Raw genomic sequence first — 27,598 nt, forward strand, 5'->3', positions numbered from 1 at the left:
CCCGTTTCGAGGTAACATGTGCCATAGGCACGTGCTATTCATTTAGTTGAAAATCCGTGCAGCACAAACACAGAGAACTATAGGCTTTAATATGCGATTATCGCTGTCATTAGTTGCGTTAATCATGGATCTAATCATGGTTTTCTTTCTCTCCTCGAGTAGCTCCGATGGTGATCCCTATTTCGGATCGTGATATGGCCAAATGCCGAACCTAAACTCCTTATTCACCTGTTTGAGTTCATTTATACTAGAGAAATTTAAAGTTCTTAGAATGCCTTTATTTGAAGATAAAATACATAGGGTTGTCAATAAATAGCTAATTGAAACAGATCTAAACTTTATAGTTTTAGAGGGATCCGGAAAGCAATGAGGAAATGAAAGAGAGACTCATAATTTAGGGATTTGAAGTAAGTCCCTCGATCAAAATGTCGTGTTAGTCCGTACAAATACAGACTAATGATTGTTTAACGGTTCCCATTTCACCGATCCTAGAAGAAATAAAATGTAGCAAAACAAATTGGTCCATGAGCTACATCTAACTAACTGACTAACTTTTTCGGAGTGTCCATGAGTTACATCTGACTGAATGTCTGACTCTAGCTTTTCGGATTGGATATAGCTTATATTACTGTGTGAGCTTTCTTCCCAAGTCTACCACCTAGAACTCTGTTTCAAACTTCATCTTCATCTTCAAGGTGGTTCGTTTCTTGATCGATTAGTTCAAATAAGAGACGTAAAAGAAATAAAAACCCAAATTTTATTAGCAATCATATTTACATTTCAAACCATTCATTAATTACAATCTTGATTCTTATTTTCTATCATGACCCATTTGATCATTTGGCACATACCCACCTAACTTACCCTTAATCACTCAAACAAATAAAATTAACAACCGAAAACAGCCATTATTACTTACTTAAAACTCTGTTTTAGTCCTACTCTGTTTTAAAACAGAGGAAAACTTGAGAGAGAAGACAAAGAATCAAGAGAGAGAGAACATTTAACAACCACTTAAGCAAGAAAGCATTCCACGCTGACTTCTAAACCTTCTAACTACTTCTACTTCATTCTCCCTTCTTGATATATGATGCATCTTTTCCGGTGAGAAATAGCCACCACCACCACCACCACCACCACTAGATAATTCACTAACTGATTTATGTCTCCTGTGATAACCATCACTTTTTTCATGAAACCCATCAAATTTTTCTGGTGGTGGTGGTGGTGTTAGATAGGTAAGTTGATGATGATTTTCAGGGTAGAAATCGGCGATGTCATAATTGATTTTTGCAGTTGAACCACCAAGGGAAATACATTTGTATTGACGACGAGTTTTAGTTCTCTTTATCGCTTTATAAACGAGAGGAATCAAACCATCCATATTTCAATCAATCTTTCTTACAAAGAAAAAGAATTGAAACTTCAATGAACTTATTGAAGATTTGAAGAAGAGTTTGGGTTAATGGGTTCGGTGGGTTTTGGGTTTTAATGGTTAGAGATGATGAATTTGTTGAAGAAGATTGAACCCACTGACTTTGTTTTGTTTTTGGTGTATTAATAGAGAAAGAATCTTTCTAAGAGGGTGTTTGATTTTTGTTTTCACTTAATAAGTGTGGGCCGCCAATTTTAGGCCGTTTGTTTTTTCACTTAATAAGTGAATATCACTTGTAAGTAGGGTCAAAGTAAGTGCTAAAAAAGACATTTTTATCCTTGTCCAAATGTAATAATTACCAATATGATTATTACCAAAGAAAATCTTAAACAATTGATAAGTAAAAAATCTTTTTATGACTTTAGGGATTACTCATTTCCTTCTTCACTCATCCTTCACCTAATCTTTTCTTCTAAATTTTTTTCACATCTTTTCCTTCATTAGTCACGGAACCACCCAAACTCTATGATGCAACGTAAGTTCTTTCTCCATCATACTTTTTAATTATTTGAGGTAAATATTTTCAAAACAAAGTATTCATAAACCATAATTCTCTTGTATCAAAACTCGGGAGCACAATGAATTAGTATGAAATACTAATATGTAAATATTTTAAGGTCAAAATAGACAATTTCTCACTTTTATGACATTTAGAATTAATATAAAAACAAAAATCAAGCACTTAGAAGGGATGGAAAACAAACGCCACAACACTTACAAGTGATATCACTTACTAAGTGATTATCACTTAGTAAGTGGTTGCACTTAGTAAGTGGTTGCACTTACAAGTGCTAAAAAATCAAACACCCTCTAAGTCCATGGGATAACGTACAAAATTATCTCAATTGACTAATTGACCTTGTCTTCTATCTCTCTCACAGATTACTCCATCCCTAAAAAAGAATCAACTGTCCATCAAGAGTGTGGAACGCGAAATTTGATTCCAATTCGTTCTGTAATAGACTTTGACTTTTAAGACTTTTCTTGCATTTCTCACATGTAAAAAATTGTTAAAATTTAAAAACCAGCTCTCTGACCGATATCTTGGTCGAGTACTTGTTGATGCAAAGTATTGCAAAGTTACTTATATAAGACGAGTTGAAACATTACTAATAAGAAGTGATGATGAATTGTATGTTTATTCATTGTACAGACTAGATTTTCCGATCATGCCGAAAAAATAACTAAAAGAATCATTTCGCCCGTGCTCCCTCTTCTCCACATGAAGATTTGGATGGCTCAATTTATGTAAATTTTGATGTCAATATGGACAACTAAAACGTACATATAAACCACTAATAATGGCTCTATTTTTTTTTTGTTGAACAACTAATAATGGCTCTAGAAACAAAAACTACTTCCAAGAATATTGATACTCATTTTTATATTTCCTTGATGGCAGATCTCAAACCACATGATATAAATTCATTTTATATAAACTGAATATAATAAAGAATCATTGATTTGATCATCAAAGGAATTATTATTTGGACATTTCTAGTTTAATATGACACTGACTTTACATTAAGTTTGTGAAGCTTGGTCCGCCGGAATGCATATTTTATCTGGCAAATCACATTCATTTGTTTCTCTACGTCTAAGCTCAAAGCGAGTGAGATCTAGAAGAAGTTATGTCGCTTGAACTTAATCTTGTTCATGATTTGATAATAGCCGTCTATAATTAAAGAGTGTAACTAAAGTGTAAGAAAGACATTCAAGATCCATGGACACTAGTCCTCGAAGACCTAGAGCTCACTAGAAGCAACCTTTCCCTGTCTTTAGGTCTCTCAATTTTCTGCCGTTTACTTAGTCTAAAGGCTAAAGAAACGCTTATTCTCTTTCAGTCTTATTCATAATTCATCACCTTCTTTTGTGTTGATTAAATTTTAGGAAAGTTGTGATTTCGGTCCAAAGAATTTGGTCCAACGGCAGTCAACATCGTTATATGGTCAAAATTATGACCAAATGACAGTGTAAGAAAAAAAGAAAACGCGTTCCAAAAAAAGAAGATAATGAGAAAAAAAAACTTTTGAGAAATAAAACAACGAAAGCGACAACAGAAAAGGGATTTGTTATTGTCTTTTTTTGTAAACATCGATTTTAGATTTGCTCATTTATAATTAGCCCTGTTTTTTTTTTTTCCATTCCTGAAATTCCATTAGCCCACTTCGCTATCGCACCTAAACTTTAATCTTTCTTAGCAGTATTTGGCTTTTCTCATTCTCTACCTTCAACTTCGTAATACCCACTGAACTAAAACAATCCTGTATTTTAGGTGATATTTTTGTGAAAATAATACATTCATTTCTATATAGATAGTTACATCTTTTAAAGTTTGGAATAGGCGAGTGATAAATAGTCGACAAAACAATTTATTGATATGCATATGAATCACGTGAGGCACCCGATGAACTCACGAAAAATAATTTCATTTGCTTATATAGTTATTATGTTTTTGGTTATAATAGTAATAATAGAAGTTAAGGTTTTTTGGTTTATATATATATATATATATATATATATATATATATATATATATATATATATATATATATATATATATATATAATATACATCAGTATCTATTACTGTTGGATCAGATTGAAGCTTTTCATTTTCATATTTTTCAAACTTAGACTTTGTTATGGTTTACTATTGGTATACACTTATCTAACTTGGGCAGTTGTAACTTGAGGAGTTTCTAGTTAGTTGACCTAATTCTTTTGAAGGATTACGTAGTTTATGCAGTGTCATCATTATCAGACATTTAAATTATCCATATGAAAGAGTCAGCAAGACAATTTCCATGCTTTCCTAATCAATCCAAGAAAAGGAAAAGGAGATTCAAAGTAACTAGTTTAGTTCGCCACCTTAGTTTGTATCGATATGAATTATTGTATTAATTAAACATTTATCAGGATTTTAACAACTAATGAAATTTTAATCTTTCTTAGAATGGGCCGTTGCTTCATGATGCCTCTCTACACCAATAATCATATTTATAAAGTTGTCAGAGTAAATTTTTAGTATAAGCTTACATCTGTACAAATATATTTCAAATAATCTTTAAGGGGTCATAGAGTTCATGTGTGGTCGCCGTTTTTACTCGAGACTCTGAGATAGTGAAACTTTGTGAGCCCGCAAATCTTGTTTAAGGCTTCGAGGCTATTGTATAGGTGTGACTGGTCGAGAGACTCTACCATAACTGAACTTTGTCTCTAAGTCATCAGACGTGTTACATGCTTGCTTTGGGGTGTGAGAGGTCACAGGTAATAGCATTCAACTAAAATAACACAAATACTTTTTAATTTCCCTTCGAACCCACAAGTTTCACTTATCCAAACTCCAGCCTCGTCAAATTGTATATCATTATTAATTGAAAAGTTACCTAATACGTTTTCAACGAGCTATTTTATTGTATCGTTGATGACAAACTAATATACAGGCATTGATATATATATATATATATATATATATATATATATATATATATATATATATATATATATATATATATATATATATATATAGGAGGTGCTTTCACTTTCGATGTTAGGTGAAGAAGCTGAAAAAAATTATATATTATGATGATATAAACCTAATACAATCATAATAACAGAACAAATCAACAAACCATCCATTTTTCTCTTTCATACTCTATTTCTAGTCTTCTACTGGGTTTCTGACAAGTACATCTCAACTGAAACATAGTGTTTTTTTCTACAAAAATGATGCTATGCCCGGCGGATTTCCCGGCCCAATCCCGGCCATCCGAGTTGGCACGCCAACCGGGCATAGCATCATGACTCATCTGAGAGTGAAGAGGGTATTTTGAGGGTTTTACAAATTGGTCCCTCTAATTATATACAATTCGAGTTGAGGCCATTCTTCATGAAAATACAAAGACACGGGATTTCATTCCCTTTTCATACAACAGCTAGGGCAAAATCACCATTTTCATTCTCCACCTCTTCTTCACTCGATTCCAACCCAAGGAGACTCAAAAGCACCCGATTCCATTCCACTCTTCACTCTAAGTAAGTTCATCCAACTTTACTCAAAATCGATTAACATAACTAAACCCTAGTAAAATTCTAGGGTTTTATTAGGTAGTAGTTCCCATTGAAGAACCAGTTCGTTCTTCTTCTTCTTCGTTGTATTTTTCAGAGTAGAAATCATGCATCATTCCGCCCCTTTGTTTAAAAACACCTCTGATAACACCTTTAATATTAAACCCATCTCATGTGTGTGGTAAGTTATCAACTTTCAGTACTATGAAATCGAACTAAGATGTATTATCCATGATTTTTAATATTAAAGGTGTATCCATAAATTCTTATCACTTTCTTTGTCACTCAAACTAAGATGCAATTTTCTGAGTCAGGAAACTAGGGCAAACCCATCTTGAACCGAGCTAGGGAAAACTCTCCACCCATCAACATCGATTTGAACTCGAATTTTTCTTCAAAATCAACGTCCAACCAAGATCAGGTAAGGCATCTTCACTTGATTTCTCTCAAATTTTGATGTTAAAATCTCTCTACAAACCTAAAATCTAATTTGGGACAAGTTGAAGTTTGATTTTCTCTTAACAGTAACTCGGTTTTAACATCAATACATTATATGTTCTAAAATTTCGATTATTATATGTTCTGAAATTTCGATTATATGTTTTGAAATTTCAATTATATGTTACTAAGATGTATTTTCTGAAATTTCGATTATATGTACTAAGATGTATGTTCTGAAATTGATTTTATGTTATTAAATCGATTATTGCTCAATCATTGTGCATTGACATCCTTAGAATTCAATTCTTACACGTTAGAAGATTGCGCTCGTATCTTTTATCATAAAGAAATTAGATGTTACTTTATGTTTATCCATGTTCCTCAATCGTTCTTGCAGTATTAGACTTAAAACCTGGGTTTCCTGACAGTATTTAGGAGGCCTATTACCTCCATAAAGTTCACTGCTCATTTCTTTGCTTCTCACAAATTCACAACTATATGATGTGTACCTAGTTTTAGTTTATACACAAAGATCTAAACTTACCCATCTTGATTTCATTGTTCCTGTAATTTGTAGTTTATAAACAAACATCTCCTTGTACTTCATTGCAATTTATATAAGATGATTTAAGTTTCAATTTTTGAATGGCAGAAACATGATGCAATCGGCAAATTTACAGTATAATATGCAAATTGTTTGAGATGGAGGGTAATTTCAACACAAGAAGAGTACAACGGCATCAGAGTCCACTTCGTTGAAAGCCCATGGGTCCGCACAAATAAGTCCATTTTCTCTTGTGACAATCCCTCTGATTTAGAGATTGACAACACTAGAACATGGGTAATTGACAAACCAAACGTTCCGAAATCACCAACTGGTTGCAGAAGAGGGTTGTCGATGAGAAACTGTAAAATGGCTGCCTCTTTGAATCACTCATACAGGAAAGAAAGTTCGAGCCCTTCGAAGAGTCGTAAAGTTGTGGAGAGTTATCAACAGGGTGAAGAATTAAAGGATCTTATGAGAACTGCAGAGTTTAAGTTAAAGAGCATTGGCTCAAGATTTAGTTATATTATTGTAGTGTTAGTTTACGAACTTATCAATAGAAAGTCAATGTCATTATGTCTATTTAACAGTAGTAAGAGTTTGTTTACTCCATCATCAATATTAATATTTTGTGAAGTATTCAAGTAGGGCTTATTTACCGACCATGACAGAATGTTCATTATGTCTCTCTAATTTTTGTCCAGTCACGTCACTAGCCGGCACTAGTATAACACTAGTTATTTCGTATTTCCCACGTTCATTCAACTTCGAACAGATTTTGGCTTTACACCCATTTCGACTACTAGGTTGTTGTTCAATAAGATTGCTACCTACTGATTTAGTTGTCCCACTCTTCGCACAAGTCAATGTAACATATCGAACTACCCCTTCTTCTCTTTTAGTTGATCGTTTTCTGAGTGAGAAACCTTCTTTTCGACTATAGGCAAGACAAACGGCATACACTTCATCCAAATTGTTCAACTCCAAACCTATAGTTGGTACTGTAACTTCGCACAATTCTTCTTTTTGTTTGCCAATGTCATTCTCGGTCATTTTGTCGAAACATTCCACATCCTCACTCTCTGATGAGTATAACATTTCTGCAGCCAAAATAAAGAGAATTAAAAACCAGATTATACATACATTTAGTAGTACTTCTCTCTGGTGTACAAATAGTAATTAGTTAAGAATGGGTATGTATATATCAGATCATTTCATTAACTCATGTAGATACATACACACAATATACAATATATTCACAAGAAAATTACCTTAAATAATTGGTGGGTTGTATTTGGTCATTTCTAATTCGTTTAATAATTAAATAACCTACTTGGTAGTTTGTACTATGGTTTCCTACCTTTACTCTAAAGTCTCGACTAAATATTACGGAACACAATCTTCATTTATCATATGGACCATAATATCACCTAGAAAGTTAAATCAAGCACAACCTGACTTTGGCATCTATTTATTAGTGGTTGTAATTTATAGGCATATTACTTTGCTTTTGGGTCTTATTGTCTCGATAGTGGATGTTGAATTGTCCAATCAATTTATTCTAAATCACGAGTCCAAATTGATTCATCAAAGATTAATGAATATCCCAAATTGAAGAATTTGAGTTGCCATGAAAGTTTGATGCCAAGAAATTACTATCACAAGAAATCCAAAAAGGAAAAAAATCATAGAGATCTTGAAATGGGGGATCTGTTAGTTTCATTCTCCAATTGACTTACAAACATGAATTACATAAATTCACCAAAAGATCTGATTAGGGCAAAAACAAACCCTAAAAGTATCAAGAAGGTTGTTGTTGAAGAACAACACCTTTCATCATATTCTTGAATTCCAAGAAATCAACAGAACCATCATGATTTTCATCAACAGAAATAATCATCTCATGTACTCTTTCAATTTCTTTTCCTTCTGGTAACCTAAATTTTTCACTCATGGTTCAATTCACAGACCAAATTGGAGCTTAAAATCACAATAATGGAGGTATTAAGCAGTTTTGAAGTAAGGGAGCAAAGCTTATAAGCGGTTTTGGGGGATTCAAATAAGTGGTTTTGAGTTTAAACCGACCTGAGAACAGCGGTTTTTAGAGAGAGAAACCTTGCTGAAATCGAGTAATTTGAACCAAAACCGAGCTGGAATCAAGTTGAGAGTTGCAAATCAAGGAAACCCTAGGTTTTAATTTTTTTTTTTTTGTTGGCAGCAAACCCTAGTTTTGAAGCAAAACAGGGAAAGTTAAACAAATCCCGTGTTTTGTATTTTAATGAAGAATGGCCTCAACTTGAATTCTATATAGTTAGAGGGACCAATATGTAAATTTTGAAACATGCTTCAAATCCCGTGTTTTGTATTTTAATGAAATGTTTCCGATGGATCAAAAAAAAAAAAAAAAAAAAAAAAAAAAAAAAAAAAAATTAATGATGCTATGCCCGGTTGGCGTGCCAACTCGGATGGCCGGGATTGGGCCGGGAAATCCGCCGGGCATAGCATCATTTTTGTTTTTTCTACTATGTCATTGAGTTTTCTTTCCTGATAACCTAATAGTTCTAATTTCTGTGACAAGTTTCAGCAATGACTTTTATTAACTTCAGAAACAAATAATTTGGGTCTATACAAAAGTGATTATTAACTAATTTATATACTAAACTAATAGCTTTCATTAATGAACTGAAGTTCGGTTTTGTTTCTTTATTAATTTATGTATAAAGTTAGATGTTTTTATCTTATCTGATGGAGTTATATACTTGAAAAAGCTATCTTTACACGCATGTTTTTCCCTAAAAGTAAGCGTAAAATATGAGAACAAGACTTGTTCTAAGGTTTGATTTATCAAAAACTAAAAAAAGATGCAATATAACAACTCATGTTATATAAGTAAATTTACACATTAATAGAATTCAGATTTAGCAAAAAAAGAAAAGAAAATGAAGACAAACCTAAGCTTGAAAGTGATGGTGAGATGTAATTTCAACTTATACCTAAACCTAGACACTAACTTCTATTTCTTTTTTCTTTTAGTAGAGACGTCTTTTACCTTAACGAAAACTACAGAAAGAGATAAATAATGCACACCTGGTAGTCAGAGATCCATTAGAGATTGTCAACATAAGTGAACAAATATAAATCTAGTGATAATTCTCCGAGCTACCAATGGAACTCCTGGCAGCGAAAGACCGCTGCTATCGAGTCACTAGCCACCCTGGCTTGATTATGATATCTCGCTTGAAGTTACGACCAGAAACTGATGTTGATTCACCTTGGCGACGGAAACACTGCAATACCAAGCAAATCAAGAGAGAGAAAATGTTGCATAATCATCTATACTTTTTTCCATACATTTCGCGACTGTCACTGGTTCGCAAGAGCCGAATATCCATTGCTAGAGACTAATATAAAACGCCTCATATATGTACACAAAGAGGTACCAAATTGTTGCAAAGAATATGTGGTCGCGTTTCTAGTCAAGAAAAAGAGAGCACTCGGCAAAACAAGTTGGCCATGGTACATAATTGAAAATTTTGTACTACTGTTACTGTTACCAGTATACTATACAGATATTGACAATTTGAAAGATTACTAACCTTGTAACAGACAATAGAATCGTCAGGGTACATAGCAAATAGCTTGGTACCAAGGCGAGCATGGCAAGAATCACATAGGCTTTCTTCGTTAATCTGTACATGTCTTGATCTCTCCTCCTGTCTTGCTAACTTGCTGTCTAAGTTTAACGCACGGGATAGACTATGCACAATCTACGCAAAACAAATCTGAAGTAAATATCTGAGACTCGTTATAACCTCCATTAGTAGAATTATGACATCTGATATTTGATTTTGGGGGGTAATAAATTGGAGATAACTCCTATATTTCTACATCGACAAGGTAAATACATGTGCCTCCGCAAGTGTCCAAAATTTTGGCATACAAAAAAATTATTTTTAAATTAAAGTATGAGTAAAGTAACGCGCCCCAGTTCTGACAAAACCCAAACTGTTTTTCGTTATATAATAACAGAGCCTCACTTTTTAGGCTGATTAACATTTATAGAGCTATAAATCTAAACCATTTAACGCTTTCTTATATCTTAGTGGAGCTTGTTAATGCCCGGCTACGATTAGAAAGGCTAATAGATCCAAAGGAACGATACTCACATTATATTTAGTAACTTTCAAGAATCCCACAAGGCATTTTTTTTGTTTTCCGCTATATAAGAGTCACTCCCAAAAACTCAAGTATTTGGATGAAGAAGCAGCGGGAAAAAGAAACCTACTTGACTTTGGAGACGATGATGAACTCGGGCTCTTAACATTCTTAAAATTGTATCTGAAGCGAGCTGGAGGGGCATATCTGGAGACAAAGTCTGCAAGTAGAGAATTTTAAACAAACACTCACCAATTAACTAACAAACAAAGTTTTTGTTTCTTCATATATTTGTGTTTTATTATTACAAGAGATTGCATCTATCCTAGACCAAACCTCTAAGTTATGAATCTAACCTTATGTTTTATCTCCATGATTCAATGATTAAAACCTTCAATTGTGTTAAATCGCTAACCAGTTAAGGTGTTGTATAAGAGTGGGGTACCTCAAATGAAGTTATAAAACTAAATCACTTTATCAGTTACATCTTTGGTAAAGAGAGAAATAGTGGCATCTTATTTAAGCATGATACCTCCAAAACTTGTCGAGGATCTAGAGACTCTCCGTGATTGTGGAGGAGGCGAACTGCAGCTTTAAACATTGGTTCCTTTCCATCTTGTGGATCCAAGTACATATCAAGCAATCTGAAGTAAACCATAGATCGATCAATCACAAAGAGAAAGCAGAAGTGGAGAAATCCAAGACGTAGTGAAGGAATTTAAATAAATAAAGAAGGAAAACGAACTGCATATAGGCATCTGGTCTTCCAATCTCAGCACAATATTGCTCAGCTGCTTCACTGTCCTCCAGCTTCCTTCAAGTTGTTAACATATCACATATCAAACTAGTATCAAATTCGTATAAGCTGAGAACATTTATAGCAGTTAGCATGATCAGGTATTCCTCAACTTCCCGGCCATATAGAATTACCAATTCTCTGTTCATTAGACCAGTTCACATGTTAAACTTACAAGGCTAAAATCTGGAGTACCAGTGTCTCTTGCCCTAGTTTCCTGTACAAAATAGCCTGCATCGAAAGCCAAAAGTCAACGTAAGGACGCAAACAATAACTGCTTATGTGGTAACCAATTTTAAGATTTCTTTCTATTGGAGGAGAAGAAAATGTATGATGAGATATAGAAGAACCTTTTCCAGCCACAGTTCTGATCCTTCAATCAACTCAAGCACTTCTTCTGGATCAAACAAATCCGAACACTGTAAAAACAACTGTAGTCTTTCTCTAAGCGACTGTGTATAGACGGTATGCCTTTCAACTTCAGAAATGTCCACTTCTTTCAATCTTCTAGTATCAGGGCCTTGATGAACACTTTCCATTTCAACAGCTTCCAATGCTGATTTGGCGAGAGAAAACGCGTACAGCGTATGGAACCGTGTGTCATCAGAGTCTTGATCCTCAATCAACCATTGCAGATATCTACGAGGGCAAAATCTTAATTATGATAAAGAAATAGATAGAGGAAAAAGTAACTTTGACAAACATGGGGAGAGCGGTTCATGGAATTAGGATGTATAATTTGCTCTAAAATGACTGCGCATCACTTCCTTAATTAAAAGGTTAGGAGTCTAGATCTGTATTCTCTTTGTTTTGCAAATGCATGTTCTGTTCACTGGCTAGAGGAATTAAAATAATAACAAGACACACAAGCCACTAATCCATGACAACAAGAATTAATTTATGTTAATTAGGGTCTGAATGGTATTAGGCTATGTAGTTGGTCTCGGCCGAGTCGGCCGAGAATCTCGGGTCTCGCCTCGGTCTCGGCCCTCTCCCGAGACGAGACTCGGCCGAGACCCCGAGTTAGGGCTTGGCCGAGTTTCTCGGCCGAGAGAACCCGAGACCGAGACGAGACCCGAGACCGAGACAGCAACTTCCAAATATTTAGATTTTTTTTTGGAAAACTCTTTGACCTAAACTAAGTACTACTATTTATTATATTCTCAAATCTTAACTACTTATTATATTCCCAATGTATCTAATATAAACAGCAATAATACTATATAGAATATTTAGGGTTTATGCCTTAGAGAGAAACTAATAAATTCTTTAGAAACTTTCAAAAGTTTAGTAGATTGGGATTTCCTTATACAGAAATTTCTATATTATATTCCCAATGTAGCTAATTTCTATATTATATTCCAAATGTAGCTAATTTCTATATGTACAGAAATTTCTATATTATAAACAGCAATAATACTTATTATATTCCCAATGTAGCTACTTTCTATATTTGCTGTCTCACCGAGAATCTCGGCCTGTCTCGGTCTCGTCTCGGTCTCGGCCTTCGGCCGGACCGAGACCGAGACCAACTACATAGGTATTAGGTTACAAGCATGTCACTGATATGCCAAAGCTAAAAAAATAGCCATAAATAACACGAAATGGCGCTTTTATTATGTAAATTATATAATAAATTACAGAATAAAAAACACAGAGGTGGGAATATCACAGCTAGATCATGCCTCCTCTCAAGACTGGCATGTTTACAACACTGAACGAAAAACTAATCCGGTTTTTCATTGAAAGAACTATTTTCCTCTTTTAGTACTTAATAGAATACAATGGAGTACGCAACATTATGCTATACCAACTGATCACTTCAATCTATGTTTATTTATTTATATATAATATAGTTCAACATATTTGAAATAGCCCATCCACTTATGTTCATATCTCTAAACAGTTGGATTTAGACTTCGTAACCAACTAATATTTGAAAGATATATTTTACAAGAATTGAGTAGAGAATATAACACACGCGAACCACATCAAATACACAGCCACTTTAGATTTCCATACAAAGGGGATAAGTAAAAGCATACCTCAGAAGAATTTCAACCTTCTTGGAATCAATTGCTTCAACTACTCGTTCTGTATTCAGATGCACAAAACTATTGGTTAGTCTCCAGCCTAGAAATAATATTTTGTGCATTTTCGTTTTACTGGTGTCATGACGGAAAGCAATGTTTGTATAGTCATCTTTGAAACCACATAACAAATAACAGTAAAAAAGTTTGGACCATTAGTTTGGTTCACAAATTGCTGTGGCCTTGGCGCGGCAACTCTTAACCGACTTGGGCTGTAAAGACTTAGCCGGGTGTTTCCATTCACATGAGACTTCGCCTCCATGGTTCAAGGATAAAAGTAGGTGTTCCTCTTATTACAACCTAAAGACTACTGATTATATGTTGTTTTTAGAGCAACAAAACTAATATAGTAGTCTTGAAGAATAAGCATTACCTGGAGAAAGCTGATTGATTCTCTTATCTGATGTTAGAACTCTAACTGCTAGCTCCTGATCCACATCCGCAATCTAATCACAAGATTGACCGTGCTAATTAGACATTGAACAAAGGAAGCATTAAAACTTCAAATGTCGTAATCATAATTCATAAAACCGGTAGAAGAAATAAATACACACCCATCCAAGATGTTGCAAAACCATATCTTGATCAGATGATAACTCGAGAAGTTTTGATGCTTCTATCGCGGCCATTTCCTGACCAGATATCACATTTGTACAGGAGTCTTGAGTTTCGTTCTCCATTGCAGGGTCTCTCCATACGCCAGCTGAATAATTTCTTGCCAGAATACGCCAGATATTGACAGCTTTTGAGCTCATTCCTTTACTTGCATATAGAAAGGCCAGTGTTCTTAAATGCCCAGACTGATCTAATAAAGTTTCTAACTCCTCCTGCACTGATCATCCAAGTTGCAGGGTCATCCTTCAATTAGGTTTCTGAGAACTACCATTTTGCTTTCTACTAAACAGCACAACTAGCATTACACTGTTTATGAAAACTTATAAATTTACATATATAATTACTCGGTTTAACTCTTTATTTAACCAAGAAAGCAATTGCTAAAAAAGATAATGTAATGGCACAAATGAAAATAACAAATTTGCGTACCACAACACAACTGTTTTCTGAAGATGCCAACTTCTCCATATCTTCTACAAGATTAAGGGCTCTGTAGAGAAACATTAGAAGAGTATCAACTCCCTCCATTACAGCAGGGGCCAAATCCTTCTCTCGAGATACTCGCAGATACCTATGACAACAAAGAACATACATTGGAAATGTAGGTAAAAAGGATCACAAGAACCCACTGACATATAGCACAACACAAATGGAGAAATGAAGATAACAGTTTAGAATATGCTTAATATGGCTGATATAGTGATATGACATGCAGAAATAACTAAATAGAAGTTTTATATTCGTTGATAACCTGATAAGGTTTTGGATTGCCGACTCCAATAAATCAGATCTACTTGGCGGATTTAAAAGAAAGTCCTCATCGATTGCAGTTTCTACACCTGCTTTTCTAAGAAAGACAGCTCTCTGAATAGCCATCAATCCTTCATCAACAACATCCTCAAGAGGCACAGGAGGAGGGTGCAAGCCCCAATACCGGTTCCGGGGAACCTAAGGAATACATTCAAAACTGATTTTCAGTTACACCATAGCAGACATCAAAAAATAAAATAAGATACTTGTTTCACTTATCAAGTAATTCCCAAATCCCAATATGAACACCGTGTGCAACAAGGTCACATGTTCTTGCACTGGTAAGTGTCTTTGCATGTACCACCACAGAAAAAATCATTTCGACATAAGCTATCACTCATAACCAACTACTACCTACACGCCAGTGATGAAGCAATAATACATCAAAGACAAAAAAGAAAAGAAATACCGTCAGGGACCACCGATTCAGATTTTGTGTAATGAATGGGAATACTTCAGAAGGTTCCATTGTTTCAGACTGCAAGAAATGGTCTACAGCTTCCTCAAAGTGCAAATCGAAGAGCAATAGAAACCCCACTTGAGCATGAACAAAAGAAAGCATCTCCTTTGTCATTTCACCTTCAAACTCAAGTTCTTCTACCAAAGCAATAGCTTCCTTGAAATTCTTTTTCCTCAGTAAGTCTTTAATCTGCTCTTCAGCAGATAACTTCCGAAAGCAGAGGGCCTGAAGAAGTATACAATGTTCTCTCAAGTATAAAGGATAAACATATGGAGCAAAACAGAAATACAAAATGCTTATTGCAAGTATTTTGTTCTCTTAATATGACCATAACGGTCATCACTATGCACGATCCATGTCAAAGAAAAAAATTTGGGTTCGGTTAGAATGCCGTCTTATACAACACTCTCAAGGATTGAGCAGCATCAGCAAAATTATTCTCCCCAGCAATGACTATGTTTATGAAGTATTAAAATGTCAGTTATTCTTTATCCAATAACTTGGTATACGAGGTGCTAAGCATAAGAAGGAAACAAAACAAAAATGAATGTAGAGCATTCTGAATTAGGAGAAGAAAGATTTAATTAGGCAACGACTACATCTAATAAGTGACACTATTTAGCACTCATGCATGAACAAATCTATAAAATATGAGCTGATAAATACGAACTTGGAAACACGAAAATGACAGAAGGTAAATGTTAAAATTGACGTAATTAGTAAGAAATCGTTCTAGTACTGCATTTATATTATTCACAAAACTAGAGTATCATCCTCGGATTTACCTTTGAAGGCGTTACAACGACAATGACTTCTTCATTTCCACTCTCCTCATTCGCGATAATGCACGAACCAACTCCTTGCCCAGCAAAACTAATCGACTGAATACAAGAACCTGTTCTCTTATGATACAAATCCATCTTCCCATCTCTTACAGCTATCAAGTAAGAAGATATATTCCCAATCGAATCCGGAACATAACGAAAAATCAAGCTTCCGCCTACTGGTTGCCCAACGGAATTAACAATAACACCCACATTGTCAACCAGCAACAAAGCTTCGTGGTGTTTCTTCAACGGTTTCAAGTATGGTGTACCAGACGAATCCGGAAGAGAAAACAATGGAACATTTTGTCCTGTAATACAAGAAAAAAGTGTATAGCCAGTAACAGTACCAACAACAATGGTATCATCAAGCCAAACCATAGTCTTAACTCCTTCAACACCCTGAATTTCTTTCAAAATTACAAAATTAACTGCTCCAGAATCGCCATTTCTATCATCTGGTAACAGAAATTCAACCAAAGCTAGTTTTTTCCCAACAGAAACTGCAACAACACAATTATTACTACTATCCTTCTGTAATTGAGACTCTTTTGATTTGGTACCATTTGCCCTAATTCCTCCCCCTAATTTCTGAAGAAACCGCGAACTACTAGAACTCAATGAATCAGACCTAGAAATACTATCTTCAAACAATTCTAAACTTGAAGAACTACCAGATTTCACACCACGCAATCTCCGAGTAACAAAAGTTGATCCTTTCGGAAAACTCAATCTTCGAGGAGGTAATAATAAAAGTGAATCCAACAAAAACAAGTATTCATCTGAAAGAACAAGAATTCTATCAATTTCCACAAACACATGTATTGAATCCACAGAAGAATTACTTACTGATACAATTTTTGATAATACAAGACTGAACTGTTCATGTTTGATTCCGTTTTCATTAACTGGTTGAGTCAGATCCGAAGAACTAACTTCTTTTTCAGAATAAGATGATAAATTGTTCAAGAATAGTAAGATTATAGATCCAGATTCAGTTCCGATGTAAATTAGGGTTTGAGAATGTGATCGTGTTGAAATAGCTAAAGCTTTGAAAGAACGAGAGGATTGAGATGAAGATAATGATAAAAGTGATGATGACTTTGACGGATCAAATTCTGCGATAGGTTCAAGAACAGTACGATCTTTAGGTTCGAATTTTGCCATTCGAAGATTGAAGACTAGTTAAGCTTCATTTGAAGTTGAACTGTCTAAGATCGGTTGTTGGGGAAGAGAGAGACTGGAGAGTAGGGAGAGAGAGAGAGGTCCGCGCGCACCCGGCTGCCGCACTGGTTTTTATTTCTTTTAGACGGGCTAACCAAAAAGGCAACAAGATTAACCCACGAAACGAATGTTGGTTTAGGCTCTTCATTGGTAGTTGTCACAAATTTGTCCGGTCGGATGAAAATCTACTCAAAGATTTGAAGGTGACAAATTCAACACTAGTACATGTTCATCATTTATTCGCAGTACAAAAGAGTATCGATAACCTATACATATGAGTAAATGACTTCCAGATCTCACATATTGACACTTAGGTGGTGTTTGTTTTTTTTAATGTCTGAATCTGAATTAGCTGAATCTGAATTGCCTGAACTGAATTGGCTGAATCTGAATTGACTAAATTAATTTAGAAGTCAGATGTTTGTTTTTTAAATCTGAATTGATAAGTCTGAATTGTTATTTTGACATTTATGCCCTTGTTAAATATTTTTGAAAAATAAAACCTAAAGCCCAATTTCTCCCCCCTATTGGCCTACCTTATAAACCAAAGACCAAACCCTAAATTCTTTCCCCTCTTTCTATTTCATCTCTTTGCCGTCTCTCCCTAAAACAAGCCTTCTATCTCCAACAAGAAACGTCCGGCAGTGGAGGCACAATGGAGGTCCGGCCATGAAGTCCGGCGAGGTTCAAACTCTCTCTATCTTTCTCTCTCTGTGATTCACTTTCTCCCTCTTTCTGAGACCCTCTTTCTCTCTTTGAAACCCTCTCTCTCTCTCTGAAACCTTTTTTCTCTCTCTATCTCTCTCTCCGATTCACTTTCTCGACAGATCTGGTGGTTCATGATTCTAGTGGTGACGATTGGTTTCTAGTGGTGGTGCCGATTTGATTAGTGTTGTGGTGGCGGTCTAGTTCCTGTTCTGGTAGTGGGGGGATTTGTACCTGTGTTGTTGGTGGTAGTCCGGGCAGTTGGTGGTGGTGGCGGTTTTAGTTGGTTGTGGTGGTGGTGGTGGTAGTTTCGGTGGGTGGTGGTGGTGGTAGTTTCGGTGGGTGGTGGTGGCGGCGGTTTCAGTGAGATGTGGTGGTTTCAGTGGTAGTATCGGTGGTGGTGGTTTCAGTGGTAGTATCGGTGGTGGTGGTCTCTGTGGTGGTGGTAGTGGTTTCGGTGGTGGTTCATGTGGTGGTTTTGTTGGTGGTTTTGTTGGTGGTTTTGGTGGTGGTTTTGTTGGTGGTTTTGGTGGTGGTTTTGGTTCTAAATAAAATAATGGTAGAATATTTTGAAAACATATGGGGGCATAAATGCCATTTAACTCATTTCAGCCATGGACTTTTGTTTTCAGACTTGTTTTGAAGTCTGGAAAATATGGACTACTTTTCAGCCAATTCAGACAATAATCCAATTCAGATAACATTTCAAATTTTCTTAAATGAAGAAAACAAACATCTGAAATCTGAATTGATTCCAATTCAGATTTCAGATCTGAAAATTTGAAAAAACAAACAGCACCTTACTCTAGAAAAAAACTCATCATTTATTGATAGTATGAAAAGGTTAAATAACTTATTGATAGTTCTCTAGCAACACAACTAATTGCCTAGTTGTTCGACATCTGCTCTTAGAATCCAGATGTCACAAATTCAACACTCGGTTGAGGTGAAAATTCATCACTTCGTAAAGGGTATAAATAACCTATATAGATATGAGTAAATAGTTGTTAGACCCCATAGGATGCCCTTAACGGTCTTTGTGGTATTTAGGACCATGATGTCTTTAATAACGACAATTATAAAGCTTACACAATTCATGATGTATCTTCGTATTATACATTCATGATGTTCATGATGGATTCACGTCATGTAATGAATGCAATGACTCGTGAATTCCATATGATGGCTTTAACGACCTTTATGGTCTTTAGGATCATGATGTCTTTGGGACCATGATGTCTTTAATGACGACAATTATAAGACTTACACAATTCATAATGTATTTTCATATTATATATTCATGACGCAGCGAAAAATTCTGAAAAACCTTAAATCTTCGTCTAAAGACTATAGAACCGAACTAAGAAGATTTAATCTATAATACTGAACGTTACTGATTAAACTAAATGAATAAAACAACATCTAGATCCCTCCTTATATAGCCTTAGGGTCTCCTTAACCTAGTCAAACTCAAATAACAACTTTTAAGAAAATAAAACACTAGAATCCTAAGAAAATAAGAGAATACCTAAACTAAAAGCACTTACTAAAAATAGTAAAATAACTATTCGTCTAAACGATGGAATTTGCCCCTCAAAGTGGGTCGATTGGGGCAAAGCGACAACGAATGAACGGAAGGTTATTTCGCACCATCTCTAAAAAATTCGTCAAATTCCGACACCTGTAGCTTCGATTTTGCCCGTTTTAATCTGTCACCTTTATACTTGTGGCATTAATACATTATGGGTTCATGTCATATAATGAATATAAAGACTCATGAGTTCCATGTGATGAACGGTCTTTATGGTCTTTAGGACCATGATGTCTTCAATGACGACAATGATAAGGTTTATACAATTCATGACGTATCTTGGTATTATATATTTATCATGGATCCATGTCATATAATGAATGTAATGACTCTTGAATTTCATGTCAAAAGAAAACGAATGATTTTCTTTCCTGAGGATGCAAGTATCATCGATCGCCATATTTGTCCTAAATTATTAGCAGGATCACATGCAAGTCACATGATGCAAACGGTGTATAATAGTGAAGGAATGAAATGTCGAAAAGTTTCGGTCGAAATGACCGAAACTTTTCGGTTTTTCAATATAGGTATACAGAAACACACATACATAAGTTTCGTGTAAGATTTCGCTCGAAATCAATCGAAAATTCGCTCGAAATCAATTTAAGATACTTACTTTCATTTGTTCTTCATTTTTCTAGTTTAATCTTCATTTTTCTTCACTATTTCTTCTCAGATCTTTAAGAAATCCTTTCATTTCTTCTTAGCAAGTAGTTTATCTCATATTACAGGTGAAGATTCATCAAGAAATTGGGGGTTTTTAGAATTGATTTTGATAGAAATCTAGAGAGAGAGCATGTCGGCTGGAGAAGAATACGATTTGGGTTTTAGGGTTTTTTAGGTTTAAATGAGAATTTATAAAGGCGCCCCTCTTTACAGTAAAAGGCGCCCGCTTCACTCACAAGGGAGGCACTTTTAATACTTATAGAGTGCGCCCTTAACACTCCTTTGGGATGTCTCACATCATTTCCAAATTTCTAATATTTACCCCCTACTATAACGGCTTCAAGTTATCTTTTTTGAAGTCAGCCCCCTGGTATTACTTTTTTATTATAGATTAACCCTGAACTTAACGAATTTTGTCACAAACCCGCCAATTATTTTTCAAGTTTATCCCGTATTTCATGTTAGAGTCAAGACTACATATTTTTCATACTTAGTTATGGTTGAAAGTCTTGTTATGCACAACTAAATCACATTTATATCATTTCCGTAGATTTGTTAAATTTCCACACTGACCAAAACGTTTCCACTTTTGGGCCGACCGAAATTTCCACCGAAACCGAAGTTTCATTCCTTGATAATACTTTAGTCCAAGTAAAAGAAAAACTAATACTATTCCAATATAGAGATGTAAGTATTGCAGGCCCTCTTATTTGTTAGAGATTGTAAGTAGGATAGTAAGCCACATGATGCAAACGATGTATAGTACTTGAGTTTAGCTGATTGATTCGACATCAGACATTAAATAACGATGTATCCAAATAACTTTGCACGTCGATGAAGTTGTAACAATGACATTAAAATCTTGTTGTTTTACAATGTTCGTGAAGATTTGAAAATGTTAGATGGTGGAAGGATACGACGGTGACAGACTATTCTCGTCATAGGATATATATATATATATATATATATATATATATATATATATATATATATATATATATATATATATATAATTGTTTTCACATGAAAATGGTTCATCATATTTTTGTAGTTTTCAACTCTTTTTCAGTTTCTGACACTTTTGCCATTTACGTTGTATCGGAAAAAAATGAAAATACTCTTAATCTTTCTCCCCTCTTTATCTTTATCTCTCCATGTCTCTTTATATCTCTCTATAAACAAATAGAAGCTTTAAGGCCGAAGTTTGACTTGAAGTCTCCAAAACTTCAATTGAATCTTGTGATTGAAGCTTAGGTTATATTGTTGGATAGAGTCACAAAAGGTGGTGGCGACGTTGGGTTGGCGGTGGTTGCCAAATGTAGAGGGAGACAGGGAATCTTTTTCTTGCATCAGTTGCAAGCCGTATCTGACGATTGGTTTCAAATAAGAGAAAGGCGATAGGACAAGAGGGCAATTCTTTTGAAAGAAGGGGTAAAGAGGGAAAGAAAATATTGTCCGTTAACTATGACTAACAGAAACATGGTGTAGAAGTCTAAATTTGAATTTGGACAAATATGTGTGCCAAATTTTATAGTTGGCACAAGTTGAGAGCCAAATTTGAATTAACCCTATTTTATTTCCCGCCAAATAAATAGTTGCGGAGATAGATAGATAGAGAGGTTACTGGAATTCGATTCTGACGAAGGTTCAAGCTTATAAGAGCAAAGGAAACCCTAGAATTTAAACTCTTAGATCGGATTCTATGTCTTGATTAGGGTTTGCCGAAGTATCATAAAATTAGAGAAATAACCAAAGGGCACGAGGATTCCAGGGGACAGCGATCTAGTCTTGTGGTTAAGTTGGTGAGTTTTTCTTCATTTTTACTTTCTTATAAATGTCCCTTCTTGGAATCAAGATCCAATCACTCACAAAACAGAAAAAAAAGACTAGGGTTTAAATTAGAATGATCCTGTGATAACATAGCTTAGAACATCATCCTTGTAAGAATAGTCCCACGTGGGAAAATGGTGAACTAGTAACCAAGAGTATCATGTCTAGGTTCTCTCTGCTCATAGCCAATTGGTTTTGAGTTAGATGACTATAAACTTAACACCTCGGACCACCTGAAGCTAGAGCTTGCCATGCTCTTCCCATTGCTTTTTTATTGAGTATGCTTAACTTCTGTTCCCTTGGTAAAAAGTCATGGAGCTCCAACCCACATTTACATTCCTCTCGACATGATGACGTAAGTTCTCAAGTTCATGACACTACCTCTTATCTGAATGAAAGAGGTTGGTCCCAAAATCTTTTTTTGGAAATTATGGGGTTGGAAGGTGTGAAAGGAATTTATTTGTTATACATTCATGTAATCATGGAACAATAATGGCGAAATAGGAGATAGACATTTCCACGTGCTGAACTTTTGAAGTTAGTATCAGAATTTTATGACGTTATAAGTGATGTTAATGAAAGATAACAAAACCATGACATGTTTTGTGAGTCACTGATCTTAAGTTTATTGCAGTGGATAAGCCATGGTGTTGCGTTGCCGGAACCTAAAGCAACAGCTGGATAGAGTTGGGAAGGTAAAATCGAATAGAAGAAAACAAACTTACTGAATACCGAGCATCTAAGATCAACAAACAGGTTTTCTTGATAGCTTATAACTATTTTCTTGACCTATATTTATTTTCTTTTTTCATAAACAGACTAAACTCTTGCTTGATTAGTTGTTCAGTAATTTTGTAGTCTCTCATTCTCTGATATTTCTTTGTCCAAATTTTCAGCATGGATGTTGTGAGTGGTTTATGGAAGCACTTCCCATTCATGTCTGGCTGTTCTGGTAAGAAGACCCAATTTCTTTCCTTCAAATAGTGTTTTATGCAAGAACATGCATCATGATCTTCGTATCTAAAGAAATATATATATGCTCTGGTACAAAGTTACCACGTGCTCTACCCCCCTTGCATACCGTGTGTCGGATTCCCTGTACCCTTTGTGGGTGGGTTTGCGATCTGGTGCTCCAAATTTGGCATACCGCGACCTCCAGCCTTAATTAACCTAATTTCTTTGTAAAAGTATATTAGTTCAGGTAATCCATTTTTCTTTGGAAAATGAGCAAAGCAGGGGATTAGAAGTATCAGAAAAAAACAAGAAAAAAAAATCAAAATAATGGAGCTGTTTGGGTATATGATAGCAAAGACTTAAATAGTAGAACAAACTAACCTAGGATATCGATGACGGTCAATAGTGAATCATAAGCAGCGGAATTAGACTGGCAACACAATCATGGTAGAATATGTATATTAAATCTGATAATGTCTCTGTGTAGTACAATTTGTCAGCCATTTCACACAGTGCATGAAGTTAAATGAGCCTAGAGAGATTATATTCCTATGAGTATGAGAAATTGGTTCAGTTTCAGGTCAATACTAGCTCACTGATATCGAGTTAGGCTGTTAATTGTAAGAAAACTTGACTTCTTTTATATGTTGAAAGCAAAAGTAGAAAACATTCTATAACACATACATATATATAGCTTGCAATAAACATTTTTTTAATTCAAAGATGACTACAACAATGACAACCTCCCAAATCATAACTTCATAGAAGTAGAAACTAACTAGTAACAATTATGAATAAGATTAAGAAACAAATTAGAAATCATAAACTTCTTTAAATTGCATTTCCGGTACATTCTAAAGCAATATTTATTCGTCAACAACTTAACTAAGTTGACGGGTACACGAGCCGGAATTATGTGAATGTGTTCGTCATGTTCTAATGAATGTAGTCAGAATGCACCCATTTATTTATTTAGTTCTCATAAACAAAGAGAGATAGGAAGAGTCACCCTCTAAGATTCAGGAGGATATGAGTTTAGCTACGAACTCGTCGATATTTTTATCCGAGCTTCCACCAGCATCAACTGCCTCCTGAGCAAGTTTCTTCCACTTGGTCACATTCCTCTTGATCTCTTCTCTTCTTTCTCCTTCCATTACTTCTCTTATACATAATTCTATTTCCTTACTCGTTGTAATCTTCTTCTCATCGTTGTTAACCTTCACTCTCACTCCAACACCCCATTCATCCTCCACAAGTTTAGCGTTTGTTGGTTGATCAGTCCATTGTGGTATTCCTACCATTGGCACACCCAAAGACAATGCCTCAAGTGTAGAATTCCATCCACAATGTGTCACAAAACATCCAACTGCTTCATGTGAAAGTACTTCTAATTGAGGACTCCATCTCACAGTCAAACCTTTGTTTGAAGATTTAATCTCGTCTAAGATCTTATTCGAAAGCTTACTTTCTTCTGATGCTCTCACTACCCATAAGAAATAGAAATTGGTTTTTATTAAACCCATTGCTAGTTCTTCCATTTGTTCTTCATTAAGTTCTGCCATGCTCCCAAACGATACGAAAACTACTGTCTCGGAATCTTTAGAATTTAACCACTCCATGCACACACTAGTATCTGGTTCGTAGAGATTCAACCCATAACTAGTGTCATTTTTTATTCGCTTGTCTAGGTAAGCAGATGGTATTGTTGGTCCAATTGTTCTCCAGGATGGAAATTTTTCCGTCATCCAATCTACCACCTGCGGATACATCCCAAATTAATCAGACACTACTAACTTGTTTTATGGTGATAAAACCATTTGTATGGGAAACCAATTTTTTGTTAGTCATGATAGAAATGCTGGGCAAGGCTTGTTTTCAGACCTAAAAATAGTTTAAGAATAACAAACACAGAAATATTTTGTGATATACATAATGAGTAGTGCTAGAAGAAGCTACAAGTCAAAGTTTACTCAGACTACACGAAATCTAGTGTCTCCCTCTTCAAGTCAACTCTCTCTCTCTCTCTCTCTCTCTTGATGGATTTTTTCACTCTCCATGGACGGTTGATTCCTATTTAGGTCAAGGATATGTCTACTTTTATAGCCTCCTGTATCATTTTCGTACTAAATTCTGTTCTATCCCCAAACACAAGTTCCACAACTACTGTTTCATTTTCTCAAGCTGAAGTTTACTAAAAGTTAAGTTGGGTTATAATGTTACTCCATCAGATTTTACATGTTACTTTCAGCAATGTCAGATGAGTCAGATCTGACTGAAATATGTAGAAAAAACAAACAGTATATCTTTTCATTCCTAAAAGTTCATTATAAGTTATAAGAGTAAATAATAAGAGATTCAATATATATTACAGACCTGCAGCTCCAACTCATAGAAGGTGTTGATAAAGATCCAATCAGCTTCTTCAACATTGACGAATTGATTCAAAACCAGTTCGAAATAAGGCAGATAAGATCCTGGTATACCCAAGAAAGATGGCAAATCTGAAAGCTGAAAAGCAAGTGAAGAAGGCAATCCAGGTATGTAAATATTACCCTCACTACTAATACTACTACTACTTGGTTCAAATTTAAACAAACCCTTTTTAGATTGATAGTAAATAGTATTAACAGCACAAGCTTGAGTAAAAAATGAAGCTCCAATTAACCCAAAATTTCTTGCTACTTTTAGAGCCCATGGTAAAAATGCATCATAGATTATACAATTCACTGTGTTACCAGATTGGTCTAGTTTCTTGATAAGTTCAGTTAGTGTTTCTGAACCCACTGTTTCTAACCTTTGTAGATAGGATTCTAAACTATCTGCTTCGGCAAACCCACCATCGTTATAGCCATCGGATATCGTTTCGATACCTGGTTGGGAGGATATTTGGGTAGATTTGGATAGGAATATGGTTGTGACTAGTGTAGTTTTGATACCTTTAGAGTTTAAACGCTTAGCAAACTGTTGAGTTGGGTTTATGTGACCTTGGCTTGGATATGGAAGCAAAAGAACATGACTTCTCTTCCCTTCTTTCTCCATTACTACTCTCTCTCTCTCTCTCTCAGTTACTAAGATAGATAGTGTAGTTGGCTGTTACTTTTATATAGATGATGTGATAAACTCAATTATAGAGATGATATGCCAGAAATAAACTTAGGACCATTGACGTCAGGGCAGACGCAAGGCTGTTTGAGAGAGTGATGCTTATTTTGTTGAAATATGATAAAAGAAAATGCTAAAAAGTTTGACCAAACACAATACCTAAATAGAAATCACCCGTTCGTCAAGAAAATCAACCATTCATCCAAAGAGAAAGAGTTACACCTGCAAATGATTGCCAAAATAAAATAAAAAAAGTAGACGTATCCTAGAACTAAATAGAATAGAAATTAACCGTCTATCAATATAATGAAGGTCCATCAAGAGAGTGAAAAGGTTCATCAAAAAAGATAAGAGTTGACTGTTGACCTGAAAAATGACTAAAAAAGACTAAAGTAGACGTATCTCAGAAGTCAGACCTAGATAGAAATCAACCGTTCTTCAAAAAAGTCATAAAGTCCATCAAGGGAGTAAAAAGATTGGCTTAAAACCAGGACCATTGGTTTTGTTTAGTCTAAAATAAACTTCAAGTTTTAGTTTTTCTATTTCATTAGACTTCAACCAAGTATTTAGCTTTGGTGAGTTATCAATTCATCTCCACCTCAAAATATACGGGTGATCTTCCAACAAAAAAAACAAAATATATTGATTTTTAGAAGAAATAGTACCTTTCGTGAAAAAACCTAGAGAATAATCAATGTATTGATTTTTATAACATGTGCTTTTAGCATTATTGAAAAGAACATTATTTTTTTGAAGTTGTGAATGTGATTGGAATTATCAATCACCTGTATAGAATTAGGTTAACGTATACAATTGAATGTGTATACAATGGCGGCCCTGACCCCAAAGCAACCAAAGCGTTGGGCCCCGACATAGTTAAGGACTTCAAATTTCGAATTTTGTATGATACTTTCGACAGAATAATTATATTTCAAATAGATTTAAGACATGATAAATTGTAGGATAGTGGATGAGAGCATGGGGTTTATGTAAGAGATCAAGGGTCCGATTCCTCTTTGAACCATTATTGATATTTTATTTATTTTTTCGGATATGCACTATATAAGGGTCTCAAATTTTAACTTCGGTTGGGACATCCCAAATGTTTGGGCCGGCCCTCTGTGTATACATGTATTGTCGATGGACTCGAAAGAGATCACGGCAGATCTCATCAAATGAGAAGATCAATATGAAGATCAAATAATTTAATTAACAAAGGTAGAACATGGATTTTTTTTTTTTTAATTCATAGTTAATTTCATTTTATATATGATTATTTTGGAGTT

At 35.0% G+C, this 27,598-nt stretch overlaps 2 protein-coding genes and 1 long non-coding RNA gene across 4 annotated transcripts; 1 reads left to right on the plus strand and 2 right to left on the minus strand.

Annotated features, from left to right (window-relative positions):
• The first annotated feature begins 5,332 nt into the window (after window positions 1–5,332).
• Window positions 5,333–7,144, plus strand: LOC147555557 (uncharacterized). Its single transcript, XR_015234909.1, has 3 exons — window positions 5,333–5,472; window positions 5,820–5,926; window positions 6,599–7,144. It is a non-coding gene; the product is annotated as an uncharacterized LOC147555557 (long non-coding RNA).
• Window positions 7,145–9,330: 2,186 nt separating this feature from the next.
• On the minus strand, window positions 9,331–17,774 carry LOC147555558 (Vacuolar sorting protein 39). 2 transcript variants are annotated; one of them, XR_015234908.1, is made up of 14 exons: window positions 16,202–17,631; window positions 15,366–15,641; window positions 14,898–15,094; window positions 14,576–14,717; window positions 14,086–14,358; window positions 13,905–13,977; window positions 13,487–13,535; window positions 11,792–12,080; window positions 11,617–11,672; window positions 11,391–11,459; window positions 11,178–11,289; window positions 10,776–11,036; window positions 10,087–10,257; window positions 9,331–9,777 (listed from the first exon to the last, which is right to left on the minus strand). XR_015234908.1 is itself a non-coding variant. In XM_086663171.1 (14 exons), the coding sequence occupies exons 1-14, from the start codon at window positions 17,405–17,407 to the stop codon at window positions 9,685–9,687; spliced, it is 3,096 nt and encodes a 1,031-aa protein (XP_086519297.1). In that variant the 5' UTR covers window positions 17,408–17,774; the 3' UTR covers window positions 9,331–9,684. The 2 variants fall into 2 exon arrangements, 1 of the variants encoding a protein (XP_086519297.1); XM_086663171.1 differs by having other exon boundaries at window positions 10,776–10,865; window positions 16,202–17,774.
• Window positions 17,775–23,901: 6,127 nt separating this feature from the next.
• Window positions 23,902–26,391, minus strand: LOC147555559 (UDP-glycosyltransferase 74F2-like). Its single transcript, XM_086663172.1, has 2 exons — window positions 25,584–26,391; window positions 23,902–24,967 (listed from the first exon to the last, which is right to left on the minus strand). Exons 1-2 carry the CDS (start codon window positions 26,247–26,249, stop codon window positions 24,230–24,232), a joined length of 1,404 nt encoding a protein of 467 aa, XP_086519298.1. The 5' UTR covers window positions 26,250–26,391; the 3' UTR covers window positions 23,902–24,229.
• Window positions 26,392–27,598: the final 1,207 nt, after the last annotated feature.

Source organism: Eschscholzia californica, unplaced genomic scaffold (assembly GCF_041429995.1).
Source record: "Eschscholzia californica isolate CP2 unplaced genomic scaffold, dmEscCali1.0.p SCAF_2, whole genome shotgun sequence".
Lineage (NCBI taxonomy): Eukaryota > Viridiplantae > Streptophyta > Magnoliopsida > Ranunculales > Papaveraceae > Eschscholzia > Eschscholzia californica.

What these genes read in the sequence shown, in the direction of transcription:
- LOC147555559 (XM_086663172.1), bottom strand. Translation starts at nt 26,249, where the DNA reads ATGGAGAAAGAAGGGAAGAGAAGTCATGTTCTTTTGCTTCCATATCCA. An exon ending in TCTATGAGTTGGAGCTGCAG is followed by an intron (nt 24,968 to 25,583) that starts GTCTGTAATATA and finishes ATGTATCCGCAG; the next exon opens with GTGGTAGATTGGATGACGGA.
- LOC147555558 (XM_086663171.1), bottom strand. Translation starts at nt 17,407, where the DNA reads ATGGCAAAATTCGAACCTAAAGATCGTACTGTTCTTGAACCTATCGCA. An exon ending in AATCAATCAGCTTTCTCCAG is followed by an intron (nt 13,536 to 13,904) that starts GTAATGCTTATT and finishes ATCTGAATACAG; the next exon opens with AACGAGTAGTTGAAGCAATT. An exon ending in ATCATCGTCTCCAAAGTCAA is followed by an intron (nt 10,258 to 10,775) that starts GTAGGTTTCTTT and finishes TGTTTTGCGTAG; the next exon opens with ATTGTGCATAGTCTATCCCG.